This window comes from Parasteatoda tepidariorum, chromosome 7, assembly GCF_982258835.1.
Source record: "Parasteatoda tepidariorum strain Cologne lab strain chromosome 7, Ptep-v5.0, whole genome shotgun sequence".
NCBI lineage: Eukaryota > Metazoa > Arthropoda > Arachnida > Araneae > Theridiidae > Parasteatoda > Parasteatoda tepidariorum.
Genome location: NC_141761.1, coordinates 32,940,667 through 32,967,584, shown reverse-complemented (window position 1 = coordinate 32,967,584; position 26,918 = coordinate 32,940,667). Strand labels below are relative to the sequence as shown.

Here is a 26,918-nt window from a genome sequence, read left to right as displayed (position 1 = left end):
ATATGTGTAGAATGAGGTGAAAATTTAAATACCTCCATAAAGTTCGGTTCTTCATTACTAAAGTTGTGAAGCTGAGGGGGGGCCCCCAAAGAAGTTTTTGCCCCGGGCCCCAATTAGGCTAAGTCGGGCCCTGGAGTTACTTGATTCAACAACTGATCTGTCATATCAGGAATTCATCAGAATCAGAATATCAAAAGGTTGAGCAATTTTATTTGAGGCAGAAAGAGCAAAAATTGACACGAAATTCCAAGACTTCATGTTATATTTTCGATAAATTTTATTTTATGATAAATAGTGATGCAAAACAATCTTCGATTCTGATTTAAGTTATTAAAAAATTATTTTTCAATTAGCATTTGGAAAAAACAGTGATTGTTTTTGGTCAGAAATCGAGGGTTAATCAAAACTTAATACATTGAATGTACGCAAAATCCATCATTATTAAGTTAAAAATGGAAGTGGTGGCTTACACGCTGCGGAAAATATGGTAACTTTTAGTGGAATTTTACGAAATCCCACGGATATATTTATTACGATTATTGGAAAATTTATTTCAAAAATAGCATTCTAATCTTTAATCATTAATTCAGCCATGATAGTTTCAATTTTTTACTGAATAGAACAAGCATTAGTTTTCGACTTAATTTTCTGAAAAGGAATGATATTACAATGAGAATTGAAATCGGTGGTTGAGAGGTAAAATTATGATCGTAATCATCGATTAATTTCCAAAATTAATGATTTAAGCTACTTACTAAACATGCAAGTTTTATTGTTTGCTAACAAACCCTCTGTAAACAAAATACTAATAGAACTTCTTAAAAAGAGAAGCAAAGTTTATTTTATTTATTTATATATTATTTTATTTATTTATATATTATTTTATTTATTTATATATTATTGTATTTTATTAATTTATATATTGGAAATGAAAAGCATACTCAATCGCATTTCGCTATCAAAACCGCGTACAAGCTTTCCATATAGCTGTGCTACTTGTTTTTCTTCTGCGTTTATCTATCGTTTAACTATCTTCTTAATAGATAAACGACGGGTACTTACCGGTAAAGGGCTAAAATTAAAGGCGAGTAAGTATCTTCCAAAGATCCAACGTGTACCCATAATAGTTTACATAAAATTATTAACAATTACATTCTACTACAATTTTCTTTCGCATCGATAAAGTAGTAGGAATATTTAGTGCCAAATAATATTTGCTCATCAATCTCTGATAATTTCTTATCCCCCCCCCCCTTCTACATAAATCTTATCTTCTCGATGGCTATACTTAACAAAATTTATCGTCCTTTACATAGATTTATCTAACATGGCAACAAAATCAGGTTATTTTTTTTAAAGCTCTCTAGCCTACACTTAAGTCATTTCTAAATTTTGAGTGGCACTTAATTGACGTGGTTATTTACTTCTACAAATTACTACTATTTATTTGATCATTCGACATCTTCAACTCTAGTGGATTAAATTTTTTTTATGCAATTATTTTTCTTAACAAAAATGAATGATTCTATCATCCATTATTATTGTTGGAAAAAACAACTACGATAAATATTAATACTTATTTAATGTGTTGTGAGCTACGTAAACACGTAAAATAACACATTAAAAAAATTGTATTTCGTTAAAAGTTCGGAGATCTGAACACTTTGAAAGCCACTTATCATGATCAACTTTTTATTTCATTTTATAACCGGCTTTGAACAGCCGACACAATTCCGAGTTCATTAATATCTATGTTCAACTCCATAGACTTGTAACTTTGAGCCCAATCCAGAAGACAAGGGAACTCCTGGATCAAGTATTGGGAGAAATTTGCCTTCTCGGAAGACTTTTTGATAGAACTATCCCGCATTTGCGTTACATGGAGAGGAAAACCACAAAAACATTCCACGATTATCCCAGCGGGCAAGGGGACTCAAACCCATGATCACTCTACCATTGAGGATATTTTACGTCAGCAATGTGGTCAGTTTGATTTGTATCGACCAGATATCGCTGAGGTTCGAACCCCGGTAGCCACATTGGGAGGCGAATGCTCTATCCCCTGAGCCACCACGGCTCATAATCAATTCTATATCAGTTTAGAAGATAACACTGGGAAATAATTTTTTTTTTTGTTGCATGAGATTTTTTTTAACTGATCTTGGGTATTTTTAAGCCATTGGTTTTCAAGTCTGCAATTTGCTTTTACATCCAAACTGCAGTTTTCTTAAAATGACATTTTTAATATATTTTTTGTACAAGTTTAAAAAAAAGCGTTATATATAAGATAGGGTCACATAAATGTTGTGACTAGCTTCTAGGGAAGTTAGGACACATCATCAGGATTAAAATTGCATGAAATCCCATACCCGGTAATATCGTCATACACAGCTAGGGCTGCTTCCCCTATTAGGAACAGTTTCTTCATGTGGTTCTGAACAGGTAATATTATGGAAGCTCCCCTAGCTGTTACGACGACATTTACGGCATAGGTTTTTATGCAGTTTTAATTCTGAAGATGTGCTCTAACATCCTTAAATGTATGGTGCAACATTTATGCGACCCTCAGCTATATAAAACCGTATTTGAACATGTACATTTCGACAAAAAATAAACTAAAAAATGACATTTGAAAAAAATCTGTAGCTTTAAGAGTAAAACTAATTTCAGGTTTGAAAATCCACCCCCGAATAGGGCAAGGTCAAGTATTTGTATAAATGCAACAAAAAATTTGTTCCCCATTCTAACTGTGTAGTTTGATAAATAAACAAAAATGGGACCCGTTTAAGGTACACGTAATGAAAATAGTAAACAAATTATATTTTTCTTTAACCCCTTAACGATCGGTTAATTTTCAAGAAAATGGTTATAAAAGTGTCTATTTTATTGGCTTTTGTATTTGTATTACGAATTTGATTAGTGCTGACATCTAGTTTAAGATAAACTAACTATCGACAATTACCTTAAAAATATCCTGGTACGGCAATCTAGTGAGTAAAATGAGAAATGAAATGTTTTCCGGGCAAACGAAATGAATTATTTTTATTTTTATTGGCGCTTTATTACTGAACACTCCAGCCCGTCAATATCACGGGAGCGAGAAATAGAGGGCGAAACCTCACCCCGTCATTTTCACGGGAGAGAGAAGGAAGGGGTTAAAAGTTTTTTTAAAATTTGTCTAAAATTTTAATCTAACAATCATATTATATTTTATAAACAAACAAGAATAATTCATAACGAACACAATTGCATGCTATTCTAAAGTTATATTTCAATTTTCACTTTTCAGAGTAGGTTGGTTTCCAATTGCTTACACCGAGCCTATCCTAGACAGCTCCGAAAGTGAAGAACAAAGGTAATTATTAAGTAGTTTTTATTAGTTTGTTATTCTTCAACAATTGCGTTATTTGCGAAGGAAACTAGGGAAGGAGTGACAGTAGAAAAACTTTATATAAATAATTTTAATAATATGAAACAGTATTAGCTGCTGATACTGTAGAAAGGTAATGAAACTCAAATTTGTTTGCTTCTCCCCCGAAAATATGAATCCCATCTATAAAAGTGTTTCAAACATCAAAAATTAAAGCGAATCGTACAACATCTTCCGCTATGAAAACTGCTTATTTTCATTACTAACTGAATATCGGCAGCTGAACTGAAACTGTTGTTTTGATTTGAATTTTATCAAACGAAAAGTTTTGTTTCTCTACGCGAAATAAAGATAACTGCGCAGCCTCCATTAGAATTGGGAAGCAAGGGGTAATGCAATTTACTCATAATTATATAAAAAGCAGAATTTCGACGAAATATTTCCTGATAAACAACACTTTCTCTTTAATGAGGATGGAGAAGTTTTTATTGTGACTTTTATTATTTTTGTATGCTTGATGGTCATAAAAAAACTGACAGTAATTTAAATTATAAATAAATTTAGAACTAATAAATAAATGTATTTTAATTATTTACCTTTGATACGAGAGAAATATGCTAAATACATACATTCAATAATATAAATATTTCCAAGTCATTTGGAACCCTTTAGGCAGTAAATATGTTTTTTTACAACATATAAAAAGTAAAACACAATAAAGAGAATAAGTTCAATTAGTTTAACCTCATCTTTTATTCATTTAAAAAATACTAATATCCATGGAAATTAAAAGCAATTATTACTTTTCCCAGAAAATTCCTGAATTAAAATAACAAAAGAAAACTCTCCACTCCGATATCCAATTGAATTTTGCATTCCAGAATTCGCCACTCCATAACAGTTAAAGTGATGAAAACGTTCTTAAAATGCAGCCATTTTTTTTTTACCCCAGACTAGCAGCGATAAGTCGTGTTTTAATTGGCTGCTGATAAATTCCACCTCATTTCCCGCTTTAATTGATCTTTGCTCATTTGATGGAAAACTGAGCGTTCATAAACAATGGCTGAGAAGCCATATTTAAGAGACCCCGTAGAATGAATACGAGAAATAATTGTTCTTCCAAGCAATTACGGATGGTAATGCAGTTCGCTAACGTTCACTGCGATTGCCGTAATAAATTGCTACTTTGGGAGAAAAGAGCGAATTGAATTTTCTACTGCTTAAGCGTTGTTCAGTATGAGGGAGGGATGATGTATATTTGGATCCTAGTTTGTTCCATCAGAGCTGATTAATCCATTTTCCTCTATTTCTGTCTTCTTTTAATCTCGTTTTGGGTATTTGCATTCAGCATCTACGTGACATTTGATATATTTCTCAGATATTAGTCATTGTATTGGAAAATGAACACATCCATTGACTTTCAACGACGAAAAAGTTATTTCTGTAGTTTTCATTGAGGATTTTAATTTATAACTCTAAAATTTTTTGTTGATGTTTAATTTTGCTAGTAAACGTGTTAATAAATTCCTTAGAAATAAAAAGCGGTAAAGTTAATAAATAAATAAAATCATGTCAGCATATTTTTCAGACATGATAATAAATTTCTATAAATTTATTAAACCAGTAAATTTGATGAGTAAATTTCTTTTGTTTAACAAGTCACTTTTACTGAAAGAGAAAATAATATATTCAGTTACTGTATGATATTATAATTACCATGATCTATAATCCTCGTGGTTGTCTATTTACGAAACATTATTTTACTGTTATTAACCTTTCAACTTGCAAACTTGACTTTTAAGTCTTGTTTATTGTAATAATGTTCCGCCATCATAGTATAGTTCAAAAATAGCTAAAGAAATACAGATACTGTAGCTTATAGCTAAACAAATACAGATACTGTAGCTTACAGCTAAACAAATACAGATACTGTAACTTATAGCTAAACAAATATAGATACTGTTGATGAACAGTAATTATGAAGAATTTAATTTTAAGAAAAACATTTGAATTTCATTAAATTTATGTTATGAAAAACTTGTAGGCCTCCGAAAAAACTAAAAAATGATGTTGTAGCCATGGTAACGTTAGAGGTTTAGCATTGCTGTGAGTATTTCTAGGGCAATTTAAAATTAAGAGAGCTTAAAATTAGATTCTCGAAGTAGAATTAAGTATATTTTCCATAAATACACACAAATTTAAAAACTAAAAACTTTTATCGGACTTATTTAATTTATTTTTGCGAACATGAAATGAAATATTATACAAAAAAACGAAGCTTACAATATAATAAGTAGTAGAAATTTAAATTTGTAACATAAGCACGTTATAAGTCTCCTTACTCACGATGTCGTGCAATCATGTAACAAGCCTACATACAACATCAGGTAAAACACAATTAATGCACCGATACCTTGGTAATTTTTTTGCAGAAGATTAAGTGAAAGAAATATTCTAACAAAATTGAAATACCAAAACTTTGATTCTCAATTTTTCTTTCTTTCTAAACTTTAAAAAAACTCCTTGTTTTCATTAATGTGACTAACATAAAAGGAAAACTATTAAAAGATATAATCTCGTTGTCAGCTCACACAATTATATCTGAAAAAGGAGTGCTTTCTAATATTGTATTAATCTAGCCAAAGCAAAACATATCAATGCAATAAGTGAGAGAAGCACCAAACGAAAATGGAACTTACTAAGCAAAAAATGCAAAATAAAAATAAAAAATATGAAATAAAACAATCAAGCAAAAATAGAAAATGAAAATTCAAGAAAATGCAGAATAAAACTCAAAATGTAATATATAAAGCTAGTAGCGAATTTAAATGTACTTACACTTACAGATTTTTTTCAAAAATTATTTAAAATACTTTCGTAAGTTTTTACGGAAGCGCGTTTGATTTGTTAGTTACCTTGGATTTAAGGAGAAGAAAAAAATTTATTATTCATCCTTCTAATCTAATTATTCATCATTCTTTGCTAACTTATTTGTACACTTTTATGTAACAAATTCTGCTCCTAATTTTAAGTTTGTTTTTAGATTTATTGATGATTTAATAATTATCTTTAATTTTCAAAACTATACAATTTCCTTAAATAATTTTTACCCCGCGGAATTAATCTTGCTTCGTGATCATGACGATAATATTAATATTAATTTTTTGGTTTTAAGTATTAAAAAGGAAAATATCTGCATTGCTGATTTATGCGATAATAAATATAATATAAATAAACTAATTACATGAAATTCTGTTGTTTCTAAAAACATGTATTTAAATACCATTTTTAATAAAATGAATAGAATTTAAAGAATTTTATTCATTTTGTAGTAATGTCATTTTGTAATAATTTTGTAGTAATGTTTACTTATAGAAAAAACAAACCGACGAACTCTTACAAAATTTAATAAAATATAATGGATATCCAACTAATGTAATTAAACTTTACATAATATAATTGTATGTAATAATTTATAATACCTTCGTAAACTAAATTTATATTTTTATCACGTGCAAATCCGATTCGAGAAAATCTGTAGCTAAAAATTTTTTAATATTTCATAAATAATTTTTTAAAATATTTTTTTTCCATTAAATGTTAATAATTTCTCTTAAATCAAAATTATTAATATTAAAATTCAACATTTTAATTATTAACTTTGAATTATCCAGTATAATATTACTGAAATGTGCACATCCAAATTTGGACCAATCCAAGATAACTAACAAATCAAAGGAGCTTCTGTACTTCAGTGAGAACGAGCAATTAGTTGATTCCTTTTATCCTCCTTTTACGCTTTTATTTTCATGTTTTGCAATCTGTCAAACTTATTAGAAAAACATACATTTGAAATCGATTTTAAAAAATGTCTGTGTAATATCTGTAAAAAGTGTAAATGCATTTAAATTCCCTACTCGCTTTATATATTACATTTCGAGTTTTAATCAGTATTTTCTTAAATTTTATTTTCTATTTTTGCTTGATTGTTTCATTTTGCATTTTTTATTTAACAATTTTTGCTTAATAGTATAATTTTTTTGGGTGCTCTTCACACTTATCGTATTGATATATTTTGCTTTGGCTATATTAATACAATATTGGAAAGCACTATTTTTTCGGATATAATCGTACGAGCTGATGATGACGATCTTTTCCTTATTTTATTTTATTTTCCAATTATTTTTTTGAATTTTCAAAAAAAATTTAAATTGATGAATATTTTTTAAAAGCATTTCTTAATAATTTTTTTCTCCTCCTTTAAAATTTTTTTATATCCTTGTTTCCCTATATTTTTAAGTTATTTTATGAGTTATATATCTTCTTAATTTTCTAAATTTTCTTCGTTTTACTGAAAAAAAGCTGGAAAAAAATCAAGAAAAAGCACTTAAAATTGAAACAACTTTCGAATGAATTGAAATTTCGAAATGAAATTCTTGTCAAGTTTAAAAATAAAAAGCACATTAAATTTTAACTCCGTAGTTGCATTTCAGGAGGCTACAGACCTACCTAGCATCTAACATGGTATTTTCTTACTACAAGTTTAAAAATTAATAATTCTGAACCTACATTTTTTTACAGCCTATCGTAATTTTATATTTTTAAATATTATAGTTTTTGATCAGCAAAACGAAATTTTCTAAAGAAAGCACTTACAAGTGTAGTATCGTTCAAAGAACTTTAAATTTTTAAAAAAAGTTAGGTTTATAAGCGAAACTGGCCCTTTCGTCAAATTTAGCTCTGTAGTTCTATTCCTTTGACCTCCCATATTTTATTTTTCTGCGTCAAATTCAACAATTAATAATTTTTAAAATAATTATTGAATATTATATACTTTTATTTCAGCGAACTATGTATATTTTTCAAAATCCACCGTAATCCATAGTTTATAAGTCTTATAACGTTAATGTAATGTAACATTTAGTAACAATGCAATGTAACGTTATATAACGTTAAGTAATACAACGTTAAGTAAATGTAACGTTTAGTTGAACACTCAAAACAGCGGTAGCGGCATCGGCTCTTACGATTTTTTATTACAGAGAGAAATGTTTTTAAACCTTTTTTTTCAATTACAAAGCATGACCAAAAATTCAAGAAAGATATGTAATTTGCACCATCTGTACAGTAAAATGTTGCCATCTGAAAGAATAATTTATTGGAACAGCTGACAATTCAGAATAATTGAAAATAGAGCGTCAGGAAAAAGAAACCCTGTTTGCCTTGTTGACTTGTATGGTTATCATTGCTGAGTCATTCTTATCCCTGTATTTTTCTGTTCGGTCAATTACAATCCATGATCTAAATTCAAACAATTTTATACCATAGGACCCTTTTTTTAATAAAATAAAATCCAACCACAACTTAAACGAGAGTAATTTAAGCCCTGTAGTAAAGAAATTCAGTCACATTAATGAAATATAGATCATGGAAATTTTGCACAAAAAAAAGAACATGTATCATCAAATCCGATATTCTTCACACCAGCGATTCTACGATGGTGTCCGGCGGAACCCCGTGGTTCCGAGGAAAAGTGAGAAAGCAGCAATGATTTTAATACTTATCATTATATTTATGTTTTTAAAAAAAATAAAACATATTTTTGCATGTAAAATACAAAAAACTATTCAAGTTAAATGCCAGTAAAAATAAATAGCAAAATTATAAAAATAATTGCATCAGTATTTTTCGTCGAGCGTTTCTATTCAAAATAAAAATGACCAAAATCATGAATAAAAAACTATGTTTCTTTGAAAATTATTCTCTACGTTTGTAAGAGTTTGTTTTTGAAAAGTATAATTCAGCTTATTTTATTCGCTTCAGCTAATTTATGCACCGAAAATAAATTCAGAGCTAGACTAGATACCACTACAGGCCTGCGAATTAAACTATTTGGAATAAAACTTATTATTTTAAGAGTTTTGTTTATAAAATAAACATCGAAAAAAACTCATTCTTCACGTTGAATATTTTCAAAATAATTAGCAGTGTTTCTTTGGTTAATTTGTGAACTGCTACTAATAAAGATGCGTAAATGATTAGACGTAAAAAAAGTGAACTGCTTCTATACACCACCCCATACAGCATGCTTTTTTAATCATAAAAAAAGCTCAATTTTCAGATGAAAACTAGTGATTTCTATTAAAACTACTTTCTGCATGAATTTTTGAGACACCCTGTTAAATACCTTTGGCAAAATTAAAGCTGAAATACAATCCTTTATAAGCTTCGATCGTGGCATTTTCTTAGCATTTCAACTTGACTTATTACGAACATCCAGTAATTTGGGCGTAATAAGCAACCTTTGGGCGTATTTGATTTAAGCTGATGGCACCACCTTCAAAATTCCCTCTGAAACTGCCCCACACTTCTCAAGATCATGTTGTCATGATTCAGTCTCTGTGTAATAGCTTAAGAGCAACCAGATCCCGCAGAGGGTTTCATCGCTCGGATCGTTACATTCCAACTCATCCATGGAGGATCTTCCCTCCATCTTCCCTGTTAAATGTTCTCGGATCTCGTTCGCTGACTTGGAATATCATGCTGCAATCAGTTCGGATGCCTTATAAAGAGAATAGCTGATTTGCTGACTAGGCGAGATAGATTCGAACTCGAAGTTTATTTGGCTATATTTAGAATCTCAGTAAATGAGCAAACCCTTAGAACAGTAATATTTAACTCATACAGTTACAAAATTTGATGCAAACAAAACCATTTATTTTAATTTAAAATTTACACAGACGTTAGTATAGCAATGTATGAATGATGGCAATTTTTCAAAATAAATTATTAAGACATGCAATATATATATATAAAAATTTGACATATACACACTTCGTTGAATTTATGTTTATATGTTAGTTTGATTTATATGCATTTCAATACTTTTAGAAAATTACATTTGAAAGGGATGGCTAATAGAATATCTTTACGTAAACCATTCTATATTTAATTGTTCCTCCCTTCCTCAATGGCTTGGCAGCCCTGTGCGGGCCTCGGCGTTCCTTCGAATTCTATTCCAAGCTGTCCTATTTTTAGCCTAAGCTTTTCATCCGATTGCTTCGAGGACGCTCAAGTTTCTTTCCAAATAATCTACCCATTTAAATCTTGGACGATCTATTTTTCGATTGTCTATTGGGATGGCTAAGAAAACTATTTTTCATTGGGCAATCTGATAATGTAACTAAGTAGAAGATTAATTATGTATTTTACTCAAGTCTTACTGAGCTGCAATCCGAATTTCGTACAAGTAACTTTAAATTTACCAATGAGTCGCATGGTTGCCTAAAATCGAAAGTCAATAATGGTGTATTAAAGGTCACCGTTAAGATTGACCGAGATCAGAGCATCATAAGAAGAATATGTTGCTACCGCTTGGACGAAATGGTACTAAGTTCTTGAAAAAAAGCCTAAATTGTCCAACAAATCAGCTCCCATCGAATGCATGGCATCTAATGCTGCCATCTATCCCATGCGCGACAATGTTAGACTACACACTGCGGAATGAAATATGGCACGGGATATGGTATCAGAACTTATTCATCATTATCCATTATCACCAGGCCAAGCCAACACTAACTACCACTTCTTCCTCATGTCGAGCAATTTTTAATTAGGAAAATAATTTATTACCGACAATGCCTTAAATTTGACCTTTCGTAGGAATTTAAAGTCTGGCAGGGTTTTTTACCACCAGTCTGTACAATCTGCCGTTTAAACAGCAAGACTGTATCGACGATACAGGTGCATACTTCAATGTGAGTGCATGCAAATGAAGCGAATACTTTCTTAAACTTATATAAATTATCAACCAATTTTAATTTTTTTTTTCTAAAAGTTTCGTCCTTGGCAATCTGATAAAATGTCCCCGTATAGTTTGGACTAAAAGCGATTACAGGATTTGAGGATCTACCCCTTGAAGAATCTACACATAACTGACTCGCTTTTAATATTTTGCCTGGGCAACATTTATTCTGTCTTCAGCAGTTTCAAGGTAACGCATCTCTCGCCTGTGTTAATTATGAAGCATCATTAAAATTAAAATATAGCTCTAAATTATAATGAAACACTTGCGTAAGTAAATAAACGCAATTAAAACAAAAATATGGCGGAGCTAGGTAGTTTATATTATCAGGTCGATTTTAATTTCTTTTTCGTGCCCTATGTATTGCTTAACTTGTTTCAGCTCTTTGTGGCTGTTGTATTTTGATTTTGGTTTCGCTACTGCATACGTATTAGTATTTTATGCAACATTGATTATTGTAATTTAAGGTTGTGCAAGCATGCAATACATTTACACTATACATCCTAAATATTCGAGAAATTGTAACATATTTTTATTACATGAACCAATATTTTTCCAATTCAAACAGCTTTTTTTTTCCAGATTATTCATATAGAAACTAACAAATACTAGTCGGTGAAGTGTTTAGGAAAGAAATTTTCTTCAAAACTTTAGACAATTTCAAATATTTTTTAAATCCATTAGAAAAATCAAATTCAATTTTTACTTTGCAATTGATATAAATTAGTAAAAAATTGTCCTAATTATCTTTTTTTTTCCCGAATACATATTTAAATTTGTTTACTCAGGTTTCTTACTTCCATAAGAGTTTATTCGCTATCCATATGTATTATATAAAGATACACGAAAAGTTATAGTTACCTTTTTTTAAATTTTAGTGGATTTAATAGTAAAATAAGAAGAATTTTCCGAAAATCTAGAATTTCGGAATGAATCTATAAAAGTCTTTTATTTTAAAGAAAGAATATCTGCGCTATTTTTTATTTTATTTTAATTGAAACTTAAATGCTCCTAACAGAACCTCATTAAGGAAAGTTTTAAAAACAGTAAATGATGTATTTCAATAAATGGAATGAGATAATAAAATTTTTTAATAAAATAATGATAAACATTGTTGTTAGGAAATGATGACCGATTGCAGAAGAATTAGGTTAGATAAATGAAATGAGCAAACGATTTGAAATTAATATTAAAAAAATATTTAGGATCACGAAATTTGTGAATGATTTTAATGACTTCAAAATAAAATAATTTCTATTGGCCCCTTTCACCTCTTTTGCGCTCATTACTTCTAATTTTACAACCGCTTTTTATTGATGTTTCCAGTCTAGGGTTGTTATGAAATTCTCAATTCTTATGATTTATTCCACTTCTCTTTAAAGTATATTGCATCATTTTTTAGACACTCTTAATAATCGGTATTCCGAAATTGTGACACCATACTTAACCCCTTAACGATCGGTTAATTTTCAAGAAAGCGGTCATAAAAGTGCCTATTTTTACACATATCACAAATACACGTATTTGATTAGTGCTGGTATCTAGTTTATAATAAACTAACTATCTACAATTACCTTAAAAATATCCTGGTACTGCCATCTGGTGTGTAAAATGCGAAATAAAATGTTTTCCGGGCAAAAGAAATGAATTAGTTTTATTCTTATTGGCGCGTAACTACTGAAATGTCCAGCCCGGAAATTTCACGGGAGCGAGAAATAGAGGGCGAAACCTCACCCCGTCATTTTCACGGGAGCGAGAAGGAAGGGGTTAAATAAAACTAGCATTCAGATTTAGCTAGGAATTTACTTATAAGATCTGACACAAAAACAGATTTTTGTAGTTTTTTTAAAAGAAAAAATTCTTTAATTTGGAAAGTAGGGCAATAATATACGATAAGAAAAAGCGAAACACAAAATCCCCAATAGTAAGGATTTCCTTTTACCGTTGTTTCAATCATATCTCAAGAAACTAGTGGCGTGGATCAAAATCTTTTTGTACGCAACTACGAAACTTTATAGTCATAAGATAATCTTATGATTTTTTTTTCATATTTATATTACTGTTTTATTTTATAGCAGTAAATATTCCATTATTAGGTTACAATTTTTTGGCATCATGCTTGTAATTTACATAAAATTTGAAAAAAATCAAATAAACTTGTTAGAAAGACCTCAAAAATTACGACTATTGAATAAATATCTTATTTCTTATGTTGTTGTATTGCACATTATATAAATATAGTTTTGAAGGAACAGACTTGACGGAAACTATTAAGAGTTTAATCGATATCAATGCAATGGTGACAAAATTTATAAAACTGATTTTTATTGACTTTTCAGATGCAACTTATTATTAGCAATTTTTTTTAGCAGTAGCATCTTTGAAGATTTTTATTGATGCGATTTTGTTCATTGACTCTTTTTAAGTCAGTAAGATAAATACGCTTTTTATTTATCCAACTATTAACTATTTTAATTATTTTAACTATTTTAATTAATAATATTTTTGAACAGTCTTTTTTCTTATGCTATCTTTCTTGCAGTCGCTTATAACCCCTTTTTTTTTTTTATCTTTGAGAACAATCGTACCGAATTTTTGTCTTTTTGAACCCTTTTTTTAATCTTTGAGCACAATCGTACCGAATTCTTATCTTTTTGAGCCCCTTTTTTATCTTTCAGCACAATCGTACCAAATTTTTATCTTTGAGAACAATCGTATACCCATTTGTAAATTACTTTTTCTTTACATGTTGGCCGTTAATGAGCAACCATTTCTATTAAAAAAATAAAGTTTAGTGTATATTTCAAAAAAGTGCATTAAATAGTTTAAAAGGTCTTATCTTCGAGGATGATATCATAGAGTAGATATCAAGGCAATTATTTTCTGAATAATAGGGAAAATTATTATGATATTTACAATTCAAGCATGTGCAATTTATTCATAACTCATGAAATGTTAATAAACAAATTAGAATTTTATTGTAGTCCATTTAAAATAAAATTAAAATAATTGTGTGTTTATGTCCCCCAATTCTTCAGTAGTGGAAGTCCCGACAGGAGCCAGTGGGGAGAAAAGTCCGAATCAGGATTGACATCATCTCCCTTTTTACGGAATGTCCGTAGGCCCTCTAGTAGTTACACCCTCAGTGCTCATGCTCTGCCTCCAGACCAAGATGCGGTCGCAATCACCAATGGAAAATGCTGCAGACCCCATTCAACATTCACAGATAGTCCATTATTTCCAGCCAAGGACCTCATTCCAAAGGTATGTTTTACCCTGCTTTTTAGAATTATTTCCAGGAAATATAAAACTAATTTTCACTCTAAAATTACGGTAAACCAGCATCAGTCTGCCCATCCAAATAACCTAAAGTTTACGATCAGGAGCAATTTTTAACCTTTACGGTTTAACTATTTCAAACTAACATGGTTTAAAAACCGTAAAAAGGAAATTTAGCTGGTCATTGGAGTTCGGCTTTCTGTTAAAATGGACATTGAAATTAGATTGTGGCTGACACGTGTTTTACCAAATGAACCGTGGAATGTGGCTTAATTAGTTTACCTGGTTATTTCACCTAGCGTAAAGCCATAAGCTGAAAATTGGGTCGGCTGCTCATGTTATATTATAAAAATATATATGTTATATTATAAAAATAAAATATATCGATTTCTTAACAATATATTTCTCCGTAAACAATGTAAAATAGCTAGATCATATTTTATTTCGTTACAAGGAAAGCTGTGCAAATTTTCCAATCTAAAGCTGCAAAGTCTTTTTCTCCATTTTTACTATTTAAACTTAGATTTACATTTCATTTTTACTGTAACAGATACACAAAATATGAAAATTAATGCCTGTTTTTTCAATATCTGAGGATTCTTGTATTTTAGTTTATATGAGTTAGAAACATTGGTATTCACATATCATTTACTCGAAAAAGATTTTATCTTTGTATTATACAACAGGATCGAGTTGGTAAAATTTATTATTTAATTACATAATTTAATAAACGTCCTAGACATTTTTTATTAACTTCAAAGAATAGTAATAATTTCATTTTTTTCTTAGTTATCATAACTATTAGGAACTCCTAATCCATTATCTCCAACTGCTATATGTAACTGATTATTACAAGATATTAGTTTCTTTCGTTGCTGAAAATAAAGCAATAAAATGAGTCTACGAATAGAACTAGTCATTAACATTAAATGAGTTGAGCGTTAATATCTCAAGAAAGAACGTTGATTAAATAATATATTCTTTCCTAATATCGTAATTTTCAATTCGCCTTAATTAAAGACGCAAAAGATGATCTTGTTCTCTTGCTTCTCGTTTTTGTCTTATATCTGTACAGAAAATATGATTCTGCACAAAGATCTTAAAAGTATTATAACAATTTTTGTTTAGAGTAACAGATTTTTTGATTTGTGTTATATTATCTCTGAAACATAATACAAATTTCTTATTGAACTTATATTTTACAGATATTTATAAAATAATTATCCTCCTTGCATCAAAATTAAGAAGAAAAATGTAACATAAAATTAAATTTAAAAAATTTAAATATAGAAATGTTAAATTATATAAATGCATAAAACATAAAGGAAAACAAAAATGTCTCAGAATGATTTTATTGATTTTAATAATGTCATTTTTATAGATGTAGTATTCATTGGAGTTGAATCTCAAAAAGTTCGAGTTCAGAAATAATACAGGCATTGAGGATAAGTCTATATGATAAGGAAGATACTGACCCCTGTCTCAGCTAGTTTTACTATTTTGGCTTTTATGTATATTATATTTGTTTAGAAAAATTAATTGTTCCACCAGCTTAAAAATAACCCAATATTGTATGCAGCATTAATGGCCTTTTCCTAATATTGTATAATGCATACCAAACACTGAAATTTTTGTTAATTACTATATGCGGAACATATTTTACATCCTTTTAACTCAAGTACCAAAACTTTATTTATTTTAAAATAAGAGAGAAGTATTTATTTATTTGGAGATAAAATTTATATCACAAATCGACCACAGACGCAGAGTTTAGAGAAACATTACTCTCCTTCAATCAGACTACTTCCAAATCATACAATGATCAATACAAACATGTGCTCATTCCAGTTCATTGGATCCAATACCTAACATCTATTTGGAATTATACGCCTTATTCTCCACGCTTCAAATCGGACACCACCCGTTACAACGAACAAAGACTGGGTATATCCACGACAGAGTATCATCTACAAAATATTGCCCCGAAAGCTTTCTTAACTGGAAAAGCTAGCTTCACTTAATTGGCTCCTGTAGTCTGTACCATAATAAGCTGTAACGTTAAGCACTTTAATAGCCGTTTTGGAACGATACCCCCTTTCCAACCGATCTCGTTACAGTGTTCTAACAAGACTGTGATTGCCTCGGCAGCCGAGGGGGTCAGGTGTTTGGAGGAGAGAAGGGTAAGGATTAAATTGCCGGAGAATGGGCATTTCCTGCTAATTAAGGAAAGTTACACCGTAGTTTTAACTCCGGTAGCGATGGATGTGATGTATTAGGCGGAGGAAATTAAATTTTCCAACGGCAAGAGAGATTTTGCTTTATCACATAATAACAAGTTTTTACCAAGATTAAGAGTTAAAAGAATTAAGTAAAAAAAAGGAAAAAGAGTTTTAATTGGAGTTGGGCTAAACTGCTTTTGGGATGTCTCTTTTTTTGGGGGGGATGGTTACTGTTAAAGGTACTTGGGGGATTTTTAATTATCTTAATAGTCTGATTTGTAATTTTTGCTCGCTGTAGCGTTGCGTTGGAAAATTACTTCTGGATGCAACGGTTTGGGTTTATGAGATTCGGTTGACAAGGTAATTGGTTAGCTTATTAGGCTAGAATTCTCTTTCTGGAGTTGCAAAACTTTTTTTTTCTTTAATTTATCCCGTTTGCGATTTTGGGAATTTTCTTCTGTGAATAAGAAATGAATCTGCTTAGAGTGAAAATATTGAGTAGGAAATAAATTTAAATTAATTTTTGCAGACGCTGTAATTTAATTTTTTTTAAACAAACAAAATGTCCTTTAACAAACATCCTACTTAAATAAATAATTCCAATAAACTGAAGCTCTAAGATATTCTTAGATTAAAAGCTTCATTCACTTTAAAACAAAAAACAAAATATATGTGAATAGGAAATAACCATCGACGTGTTTCAAACGCTCAAAATAGGTGCCTTTTTTCGAGATTTGCTAGATTATTGAGGGAGAGCTTTTTAAGCTTCATTTGCTTCTTGCCAATTCTTTTCCTCAGTATAGTGCTTGGGAAAAACAAAACTACAGCTGCATCAACTCATCTTGACACCCTGGAATCTTGTTAAATTCATTGGAGTGCTGATTCCCTTGTTAACGACATTAGTTCCTCTCCACCTCTAAATGGCTCGTGACAACTCATTTTACCCTAATGTGCCCCTCTCGGTCTATATGGTTTTTCTTGTTCGGTTCTTCATCGTTTTTTCTCTCTCAGCTACTGCAATTTTTCAAGTTTTGTTTCTCACCTTTATTTTTCCCTTTTTTCGTTTGCATATTTACATTTTATGATTCAAATCACTATTGCTTTATCTTATTCAAGTCTGGCAAATCTTGAAAATGGGCTCCTATTTTTGTGCGCTTGCAACACGTTGATTGTTATTTCCTATTGACATAGTTTTGGAAGCAACTGAAGTTTTTAATCATGAAGATTTCGCTTGTTTGAAAGAAAAATTAATTAATTTTAATTGATAAAAAGGTAATAAATAAAAAAATAGGTAATGAACAAATAAAAATAATAAATAAAAAATAGGTAATAGTTAATAAATAAAAAGAAAGAGTAATAAAATATGGGCTATTCATGGCATAACTTTCTTCATAATGAAAATTGTAAAGCTATTGAAATAAGAAATATCTGCTAATTAGTAATGTGGATTAAATGATTCGTATAACATTTCGCATTTAAATAGGTAATTTCTAAAAGGCTACTTGCAAAAAGTTTTAAAAAGAACTTTTTCAAAAAAATATCTTTTAATTACGTAAATTTACTGTTTTGAAAATATTTTCTAAATTAAATTCATTACTAAATTATATTATCATTACTAAACATCTTTATCATTATCATTATTATTATCATCATCTTTATCAATAGATTAAATTATCATTATTAAAGATATTTACTTTAGAGCATATATGGAAAGATTTTCTTAAATATTATTGACTAATCTGTCAGTCTCGAATTAACAAGAAAGGGATTCCTGCAATTCACCTGACTATCCTAAATAGCATATTTTGAGTTTGAGTAAAAATATGAACTGTAGAAATAATATCATAAATTGAAATGATTAAATGCTTTATGATGATTAGCACAATAGCTTTTCACAAACTTTATTCATAACGACTGGAATGTATTTCAAATTAACATTCGTAGCAAAATTGTTCATTACATACATCATCTTAGCCACATTTTTTTTAAAAAAAATTAATGCACCCTTTAATTCCGATGTACTAGCAAAGATGTAATTGTCAACCTCTTATTACCTTAAATACAAATCTTTGTTATTTTTTCCTATTTAAGCACTAAATCTCACGTATTATAATAAGCATTTAAGTTTCAGAAGAAATTAATATTTATAATCATATTAAGAATTACTTCTACCCAAGCGCATCCCAAAGAATTCCCACGCGGTACTCTAGAAGCAAACTCTAAACCATTACCATTCCAGTATCTGCGAACGCCATTACTTCTTTTTATCTTCCCACAAAACTTCTTATTTACGCTTAAATATTTACAGCTTATATTGGATTCTTCTACTTTTTTTTAAAAAAAAGTCCTAATATCGAACTTGAATGGAAAATACCCTCATGAATATATATGTGATATGAACGAATGATTATTAGGGATAAGTGTTTCGGAAGAAGGTTGAATTTTATGTGAGAGTTCTTCTCTTTTAAAGGGGATTTGGCGCATCGATCGCCAAATGAGTCTTCATTTTAGAATAAGTTGTAAGATAATCAAATTAGGACCGTCGTAAGCTGCATAGGGCAGGTGCTCTTGTTCCCATCTTGGACTTATGATTAGGTTATCAACGTCCTTAGAATCAATAGATACCTGGCAAATATTCTTTACTGCATTCCATTCTATTCGAATATTCCTTAAGAGGCAGAACGTTGTAAAATTTTATCATACTAAATAGGTTGCAAGCAAACTGCTGTGGTTCGAAGCTCTCATAAATTTTAGAATTTACTGTTAGGTATAGACATCACAAATGCGTATTACACTTGATTTCTTTTTTGAGAAATAGAGTTGTTATTTTTAAACAATTTCTTCTGGCGATATTATATGCATACGTTTTTTATATTACTTCTATTTATATTGAAAAAAATATTTCAAGTGAAATTTAGGCCCTCATTTTAGATGGTACATTTCTTTCGGAATTGCTTTATATATCCCTAATGGCTCGGTATTACCCAAATTCAATGTAGTGTTATGGTGTATTAAATCATAAAAAAATGTAAAAAGTGATGTACATGATGTGAAATGTAAAATATTCTTAGCTAAATCCTATTTTTTTTAAAATTTTACTGGGGTATAGCTTTGATGCAAGTGAATCCCTCATAATTTATTTTAATTGAAAAGACTATGATCCATTTTTCAAAGATGAACTTAAGATTTATAAAAAGCTGATAAGTGTTCATAATTTTTAAATTTCCTTGATGGGTGGAGATTTTTTTTTAAATATTTTATTTATTTAATCGATTTTTTTTCCTTCTAAGGCCACTCCAGTGAAATCCCTTCAGCCTCCTCGGACACCATTACACGATTCAAATCATCAAAGCGGGACGAATTCTGTTCAACCTACATATGCTTCCATCAAGTTCCACCATCCACCTCTTAAGGAATTGCAAGAGACTCCCCAAATATTCCGATCCCCGAGGAGGTCACTGACAGCCCCCTTTCCAATATCTGTGCCACCTCCGAATTTGCCAGCATCCCTCCACAGCAGCAACGACAGTGGTTTTTGTAATGATGCGAATGGCAGTCACTGTCAGTCCAGTCCTACACCCTCCACGCAGTGTGACAGTCACGCATCAGATGAAACTGCTGTAGCTGAAGCAGACGCCAGGTGAGTTACCTACACTACCCCATACATTTTTTGAACAATTCGCCCAGAACAGATTTCGCCTCCGACGCATTTTTTTTTTTAACTCTCTCTACAACTTACAACACGCAATAATCGGAATCACTTCACTGTTTCCTTTTCTATGCGAATATTTGACTCAGCTTTTGTTGATATTCTGAGCCAGGAAGGGAATTCAACCTATTGTGTTGCGTGACAAGCCCGCTTGTGTCTTTGTGTGAGAAGCAGAAGCACGCTTCAAAGCAGATGATTTCTCTAATTTGGAGCGAAGTTGAGGCAAATATTTACGTCTTTGTAATAAGCTTGGTAAATAAATACGTGAAAAAAGGGAAAATATGACTACTGTTTGTCTAAGCTAAGAACTCCTTCCGCCAATGAGGCCGTCTGGTGCTCTGGAAAAAAAATGGCGCATTTTAAGGAGGGTGGCTTCACTCTAGGACTAACACAATGGACCGAAGAGATTATCTTTTTCTCGCCGACCCGACCCGAAACCACTCTAAAACAAGCAAACAAGCACCCAGCACCCCTGCTTGAAATAGACATGCCTCGCTACCATGGTCACCACCACGGATCCAGACAAATATCTGGAGGAGTTCTTATTTTAGACAAACTATAGTTGTCCATTTGTGCAATCATTTCATGCTCATTACACTCTCAGAAATATCAGTTCACCATTGAACTATAATAAGGGCTCATCGAATCACAATATCAAAGTTATTGCAACCTTAATAAAGTGCTAAACTGAATCATATTTTCTATTTATTTAAATCGTAATGCATATACGTTTTAAGAACAGATTGCGACATTGTCGTATTTGCTTCCACGTTTGGCAAATTTCTCTCTCATTTCAGTAACAGCGCACTTTAAAAAATATCAATGAAGCGTTGCGCTTAATGCCGAATCGTTGAGTCATCATATCAGAGTTGGTGCAACCTTAATATCTTAACAAAGCGTGAAAATGAACCATATTTTCTTTCAGATTGAATCATGATATCGAACCATCAGATTAATTTATGCGATACAACAGTTCAATCTGACATCATATTAAGGTTGCAATATTATGGTTCATTGTATTATAAAACAGTATAGTTGGAAAAAATTGATATAGTGTTTTGTGAATTCCACCATTAATGCATGTTTTAAGAATATTGGTAATGACTGAAGAAGAAAAATATTCACATTAGTGGTGCATATTATTGTTTAAATTAGGGAAAAATCATTATCAAATGTTAACGGACCACAATTGAAGTTAATCAAAACAAAAAATGTAGTCCTTTGGTTGTAACGAATTGAACTACACTTGCCTTCTATTAAGTAATGCAAGTCAGTTTCAGCTTTTTTTTTTAATTGTTTTAATTCTTTATTTGCTCTGACTAACAAAATAACTCAGCTTTTATGTTTTGCTTTTATTTCGCATGATTTTTTAATTCGCGACAACCATTGTGTATGTTTTTATTTTTCATTTTCACCACACTAAGATCACATATAAAAATAATGATGAACGTATTCAATTTGATAAAAACATATGAATTAGTTATCTTTGAAATCATTCTAGAAATAATATATAATGTATGTAGGCAGATTATGATTCTTAAACACTTTTCCTTATTTTTGGTTAGAAATAATTCATTTATTTATCTTAAATCGTTTCATTGATCAATTTAAGGAAATTGATCTCATTGATCCTTTTTAAAGAAATTGATCTCATTGATCCTTTTTAAAGAAATTGATCTCATTGATCCTTTCCAGGTAAATTGAACTAATTTATCTTTTCTAGAGAAATTGATCTCATTGATCCTTCTTAGAAAAATTTATCTTATTGATCCTAACTGAGAAAATTTATTTCATTTAACTGTTTAAGGAAAATTGATCTCATTGATCCTTTCTAGGGAAATTGATTTCATTGATCATATCTAGGAAAATTCATCTTCTTGATCCTTTCTAGGAAAATTGAATTCATTCATCTTTTCTGGAAAAAAACGCACGAACAAACTAATTAAAAGATTTATTTTCATAAAACAAGTAAAATTAATTTTCGAAAGATTGAAAAAATTTATTGAAAACGTTATACTGAAATTTGATTCTAACCTTCTATATTTTACAATATAAAACGAATTAACTATTACCAATCTAAACTTCAACAATAAATATAAACTGATTATAAACATAAATTTTGCTTAAAATTCAGTTTATATTAAGTCATTATAAAATATCGATATTTTAATGTTTAAAAAAAGAAAGCAAAAAGTAGCCATAATATTTCAAGTCAGTAAAAATTTCAATTAATTTTTAATAAACTACTGAAATCTAGTACAGTGAATATTATTCCATATAACAGAAAACATAAACGAACAAACTAACTGTAACAATTAATCTCTAAGGAAAATCACTGTTAAAATTCTAGCATTTGTTTTAGAAATTTTAATTATTTGTTTAAACAATGATTTAATGTATTAACTTGTATTATTAATATTTCAACTTTATAGTTCACCATTAAAAAATAAATAATCCATAATGCCTTTGTTTAATATTTAAATTAAAATGAATGTGAAATAAAACTGTATAGTAAAAAAACACCCTACCTAACTATTTATTATTAAATAAGTAACAGACGATTAAGTAGGAAATTTCGCTGTTCCAGATGAAACTAAATATACCATTTTCGATGAGTTCCTTTGAAAAATAAAAACACCTGCTTTACATCCACGATTTTGAAAAGATTAGAAAATGCGCTGAAAATTATAATTTTTAAAAGAAACTCAAAATCTAAGTAATAAAGGATATTTTTTATTACGTGGATAACAAAATTTATTTGAAACTTTATTCATTTATCTTGCTACCGCTTCTCTTGCATTCTTATTTTTTGTATCCTCACACCTAATTATTTAGATATCTTCAATAAATTCCTCGATCCACTTTTCGTTAATTAAGCATCTTTAAAGGAAAATATCTTTTTTTTTTTTTCAAATATTTTAAAGAAGATTTATTATGTCTCGGAAAATTTTATATAAAGATGGAGTTTGCAAAATGCTTCTAATGCGTACCATTAGAAGAAATGCGATCATTTACGTATTTATGAAACAAATAATATGTTTTATGTTATTAATATAAATAAAGTACCATTAATTCAGCTTTATACTTTTATTCTGGCCCAATAAGGATAGTTAGTTGCAAGATTAATTACGGTAAAAAAAGTAAGCAAAAAATATATTTATAAAAAAATTCTTTCCTAAAAAATGTTTATACTTAAGCAGGTGTATTCGCAGCAAGCTTTAAATTTCGTTCAAAGAAAAAGGAGGAGATATACCAATTTTTTTTTCGTTTTTTGTCTTTTAATTATGATTAAATAGGTAGATGCTTTTTAAAGATAAGAATAAGGCTATTTTGATACATTTGGAGTTCGTTTTTTTTAAAGCATCAAAACGTTTTTATAAGTTACTCAAAAAAATTTAGCAACGGGGTTATAAATGTATTAATATTTTTCTTTAAATTTTCAAACGACAACACAAACATAAGAGAGAAACAATATCTTGATCTTTTGTATTTAATTGCTTTATTTTGTTCTAAATATTCGGCAGAAAAAAATAAAAATTTTCTTAAAAGAAATCACAATATTATTTACTATTATTATTCTATCATTATTTACTAAATTTAAAACATTTAATTTGAATGAAAAAAAATTAAAAATTATATATATATATATATATATATATATATATATATATATATATATATATATATATATATATATATATATATATATATATATATATATATATATATATATATATAACAAATTGTAGCTGTCGAATGTAAATGTTTCGGTTTTTTTTTTCCTTTCGGCACATGTGTTAATTACAGCTTACCGTTTGATCCCAGCTAGCCAAAAAGTACCATAATTTATTTATTTTTTAGTAGATTGGAAAGTTTAAAAACTATTACAAAAATGCATCGATATTCTTTCTTTAAAATATCATTTTCTCCGTTTAAAATTTATTTTAGAATAAATTATAGTACATAAAGACAGCTGTTGTGGTATTTCGTAACAACAAACTGTGCGAAATTTGGAAAATACGTCTTTTATAGAAACCACACGTAGGAACAATATGATGAAGTTAGAATTTTACAAACAAAACGTTACCCTTGGCTTGCTGACTAGATAAAATTGTCGTCATATTTAGGACAACGATGGCTGGTTAAAGCAATCGATAATTTTAAAACTATCTTGAAAGAAATTTTTTTCACAGGTTATCTATTAAACTTAAAATTCAAGTCCATGCAAAATTGCATCTCCATTTCCGAATTACCATTGGGGTACATTTCTTGTAACATGATAATTTTCAATATAACGTAAGTATAATTAATACTGCTTAGTTTTACGTAATCATCATTATGCTGCAATTTTTTTTTGATGAAAATAAATCAATTCAATGTGTTTATAAAGCTATATCAGTCAATAAGTGGTGAATTTCTTACGACTTCCTGTCATGCAAACTACTTTAACTAACACAAAAATATTTATCATAATTTTACAGATATGTAAATATTCATGCTGAATTTTAATAATTTTAAATTCTCAAAAGTTTTCAAAATTTCTAAAGATGGGACAGTTTTAAATTCACCCCATGATCTACAATTGAAACTTAGCTAAATTTATTGGTTTTTCTGAAATTATAAGCGTAATTGAATTATCGTAATATATGGGGGCCATATTGGAATTTCCGGAAGAGATCCGAAATTCGGCAAATTCCGAAATACGGAATTTCGTCGGTCCCGTGAGTGCCGGATTTTGGATCCTATACTATATTCACTTTTGTCGCTAAATCGTTATTATGGGTGCGGCGTTTACAACATGTGCGGCGTTTAAAATGATTTTTTTCTTTTGAGTCTCATTATCGCGAGTGCGGCGTTTACGATAGGTGCGGCGTTTCTTCCATAAATTACGTTAATTATAATTATGACATTTTTAGTGAAAATTTAATGGTTAATCTTTGTGCCATTCATTGATCTAAAAAAAACAGTAACAGTTCAAATTTTTTTTTAGTAAACTCCTAGAATATAATTACTTTAATTCTTTTCTTTACAGGGATAACATGTTTGCAAGTGTAAAATTACGGAAAGTGGTCACAAATGATAGATCCGCTCCAATGATATCATAACTAAGTAGAAAATATTAAGTATGGAACTAAATATAAATCCCACCTTTCAAAGGACTCGGACATCTTCCTCAACGCATGGCTGGTCATCAGTTCAATCTCTTATCAGCAAAAACTGTCGTTTTATTTTATTGTTATCATTATGTTTTGTGAGACAGGTTCAGTTTCAGAAGGTTTTTGATGGTTTTCACTAGTACTTTTTTGGGATAACAGAAAAGAAATCTTTGACAACTAACACAATTGATATGTAAGTATCGTTGAGCAATTCCATCACATTTATTACGTCCGTAAAAGACAGTTCTTAATTTTTTAAGAATTTTTAAATTCATCAAAGTTTTAAAAAAAAATGCTAAATGTTAGTAAAACCAAGAGTTATTTTGGCAAGAACATCTTAAACTACTTAACATTTTCTGTTTGCATACTAATTCTGCAGATCTTATGTCAGCAATGATGTAATTGCTCTGTTTTATGCAGTTGTAAGAAGAAATTTACATTACAATAAAGAAGTGATTATTGTGCTACAAAGAAGTATTCTAATCAGGTACTACATTTGAAATAGATGGGGGGGAGAGTATTATATGCACTTTTTACAAATTTGCCAGAAAAACATTGCAATCATTATTTAGAACATATCATTAGAACATTTTTTATTGTACGGTTATCTTTATTTTGAAGAAAACGTGTACGAATTTGAATATACACTTTTTTGTAATCTTTCATTTTTAAAAATTATGTTTTTGTCTATACTAGTCCCATCAGACGAGCCTAGTGCAAATATGTGATAGGGCTGACTTGGGATGTGCAGACAAGTCATAAAACTAATAATGTAAACTAGTGTTACTCATAAACAAGTAATTAAAACAAAAGTGGGACTCATTTAATATTTACGTTTAATATTTAGTATGATTTTCTTTATATACTGTTTAGAAACATCTTTCTTCAAAATGCAAGTTAAAATTTCTTTGCCGCACAATTTTTTCCAGGAAAAAAAACTAGCTTGTTTTATACGTCGAAATTTAATCAACAGGTGATATCAGTGTAATTAGCAACAAAATAAATACGAACGCATTTAGTAAATATATTTATGTTTATAAGTGTATCAAACAACATGTTTTTTAAATGTAGGATGATTTTGTATTTAAATGAAAATACAATTATCACAAACTCACGCGGTAACTAAATAATTCTATCTGTTTCTTTAATTTTTGTTTCTGTCTTACTCATGTAGTATCTACTGTTTTTTTCCTGTTATTTATATTGTTTTTTCCTGTTATTTATATTATTTTTTCCCTGTTATTTCTATTGTTTGTGTCATTTATATTGTTTGTTTTAAATATTAAGTCTACATTAAGTAGGTTGTTTTTTAGGCATATTCCCGAGTTATATTTTAAAAATTTAATCTAATTTGGTGCACAATTGCTACAATTTGCAAAAT

At 29.5% G+C, this 26,918-nt stretch overlaps 1 protein-coding gene across 3 annotated transcripts in view; it reads left to right on the top strand.

Annotated features, from left to right (window-relative positions):
• Positions 1-25,704, top strand: part of LOC107443943 (BAR/IMD domain-containing adapter protein 2) — a 255,616-nt gene extending 229,912 nt beyond the window's left edge. For all 3 annotated transcript variants that reach the window (XM_071183633.2, XM_043039373.3, XM_043039369.3), the window contains 4 exons: positions 3,290-3,355; positions 14,213-14,438; positions 19,963-20,312; positions 25,414-25,704. In XM_071183633.2, coding sequence (XP_071039734.2) covers positions 3,290-3,355; positions 14,213-14,438; positions 19,963-20,312; positions 25,414-25,486 — 715 coding nt within the window. In that variant the 3' untranslated portion in view covers positions 25,487-25,704. The remainder of the gene's footprint in view (positions 1-3,289; positions 3,356-14,212; positions 14,439-19,962; positions 20,313-25,413) is intronic.
• The last annotated feature ends 1,214 nt before the right edge of the window (positions 25,705-26,918 follow it).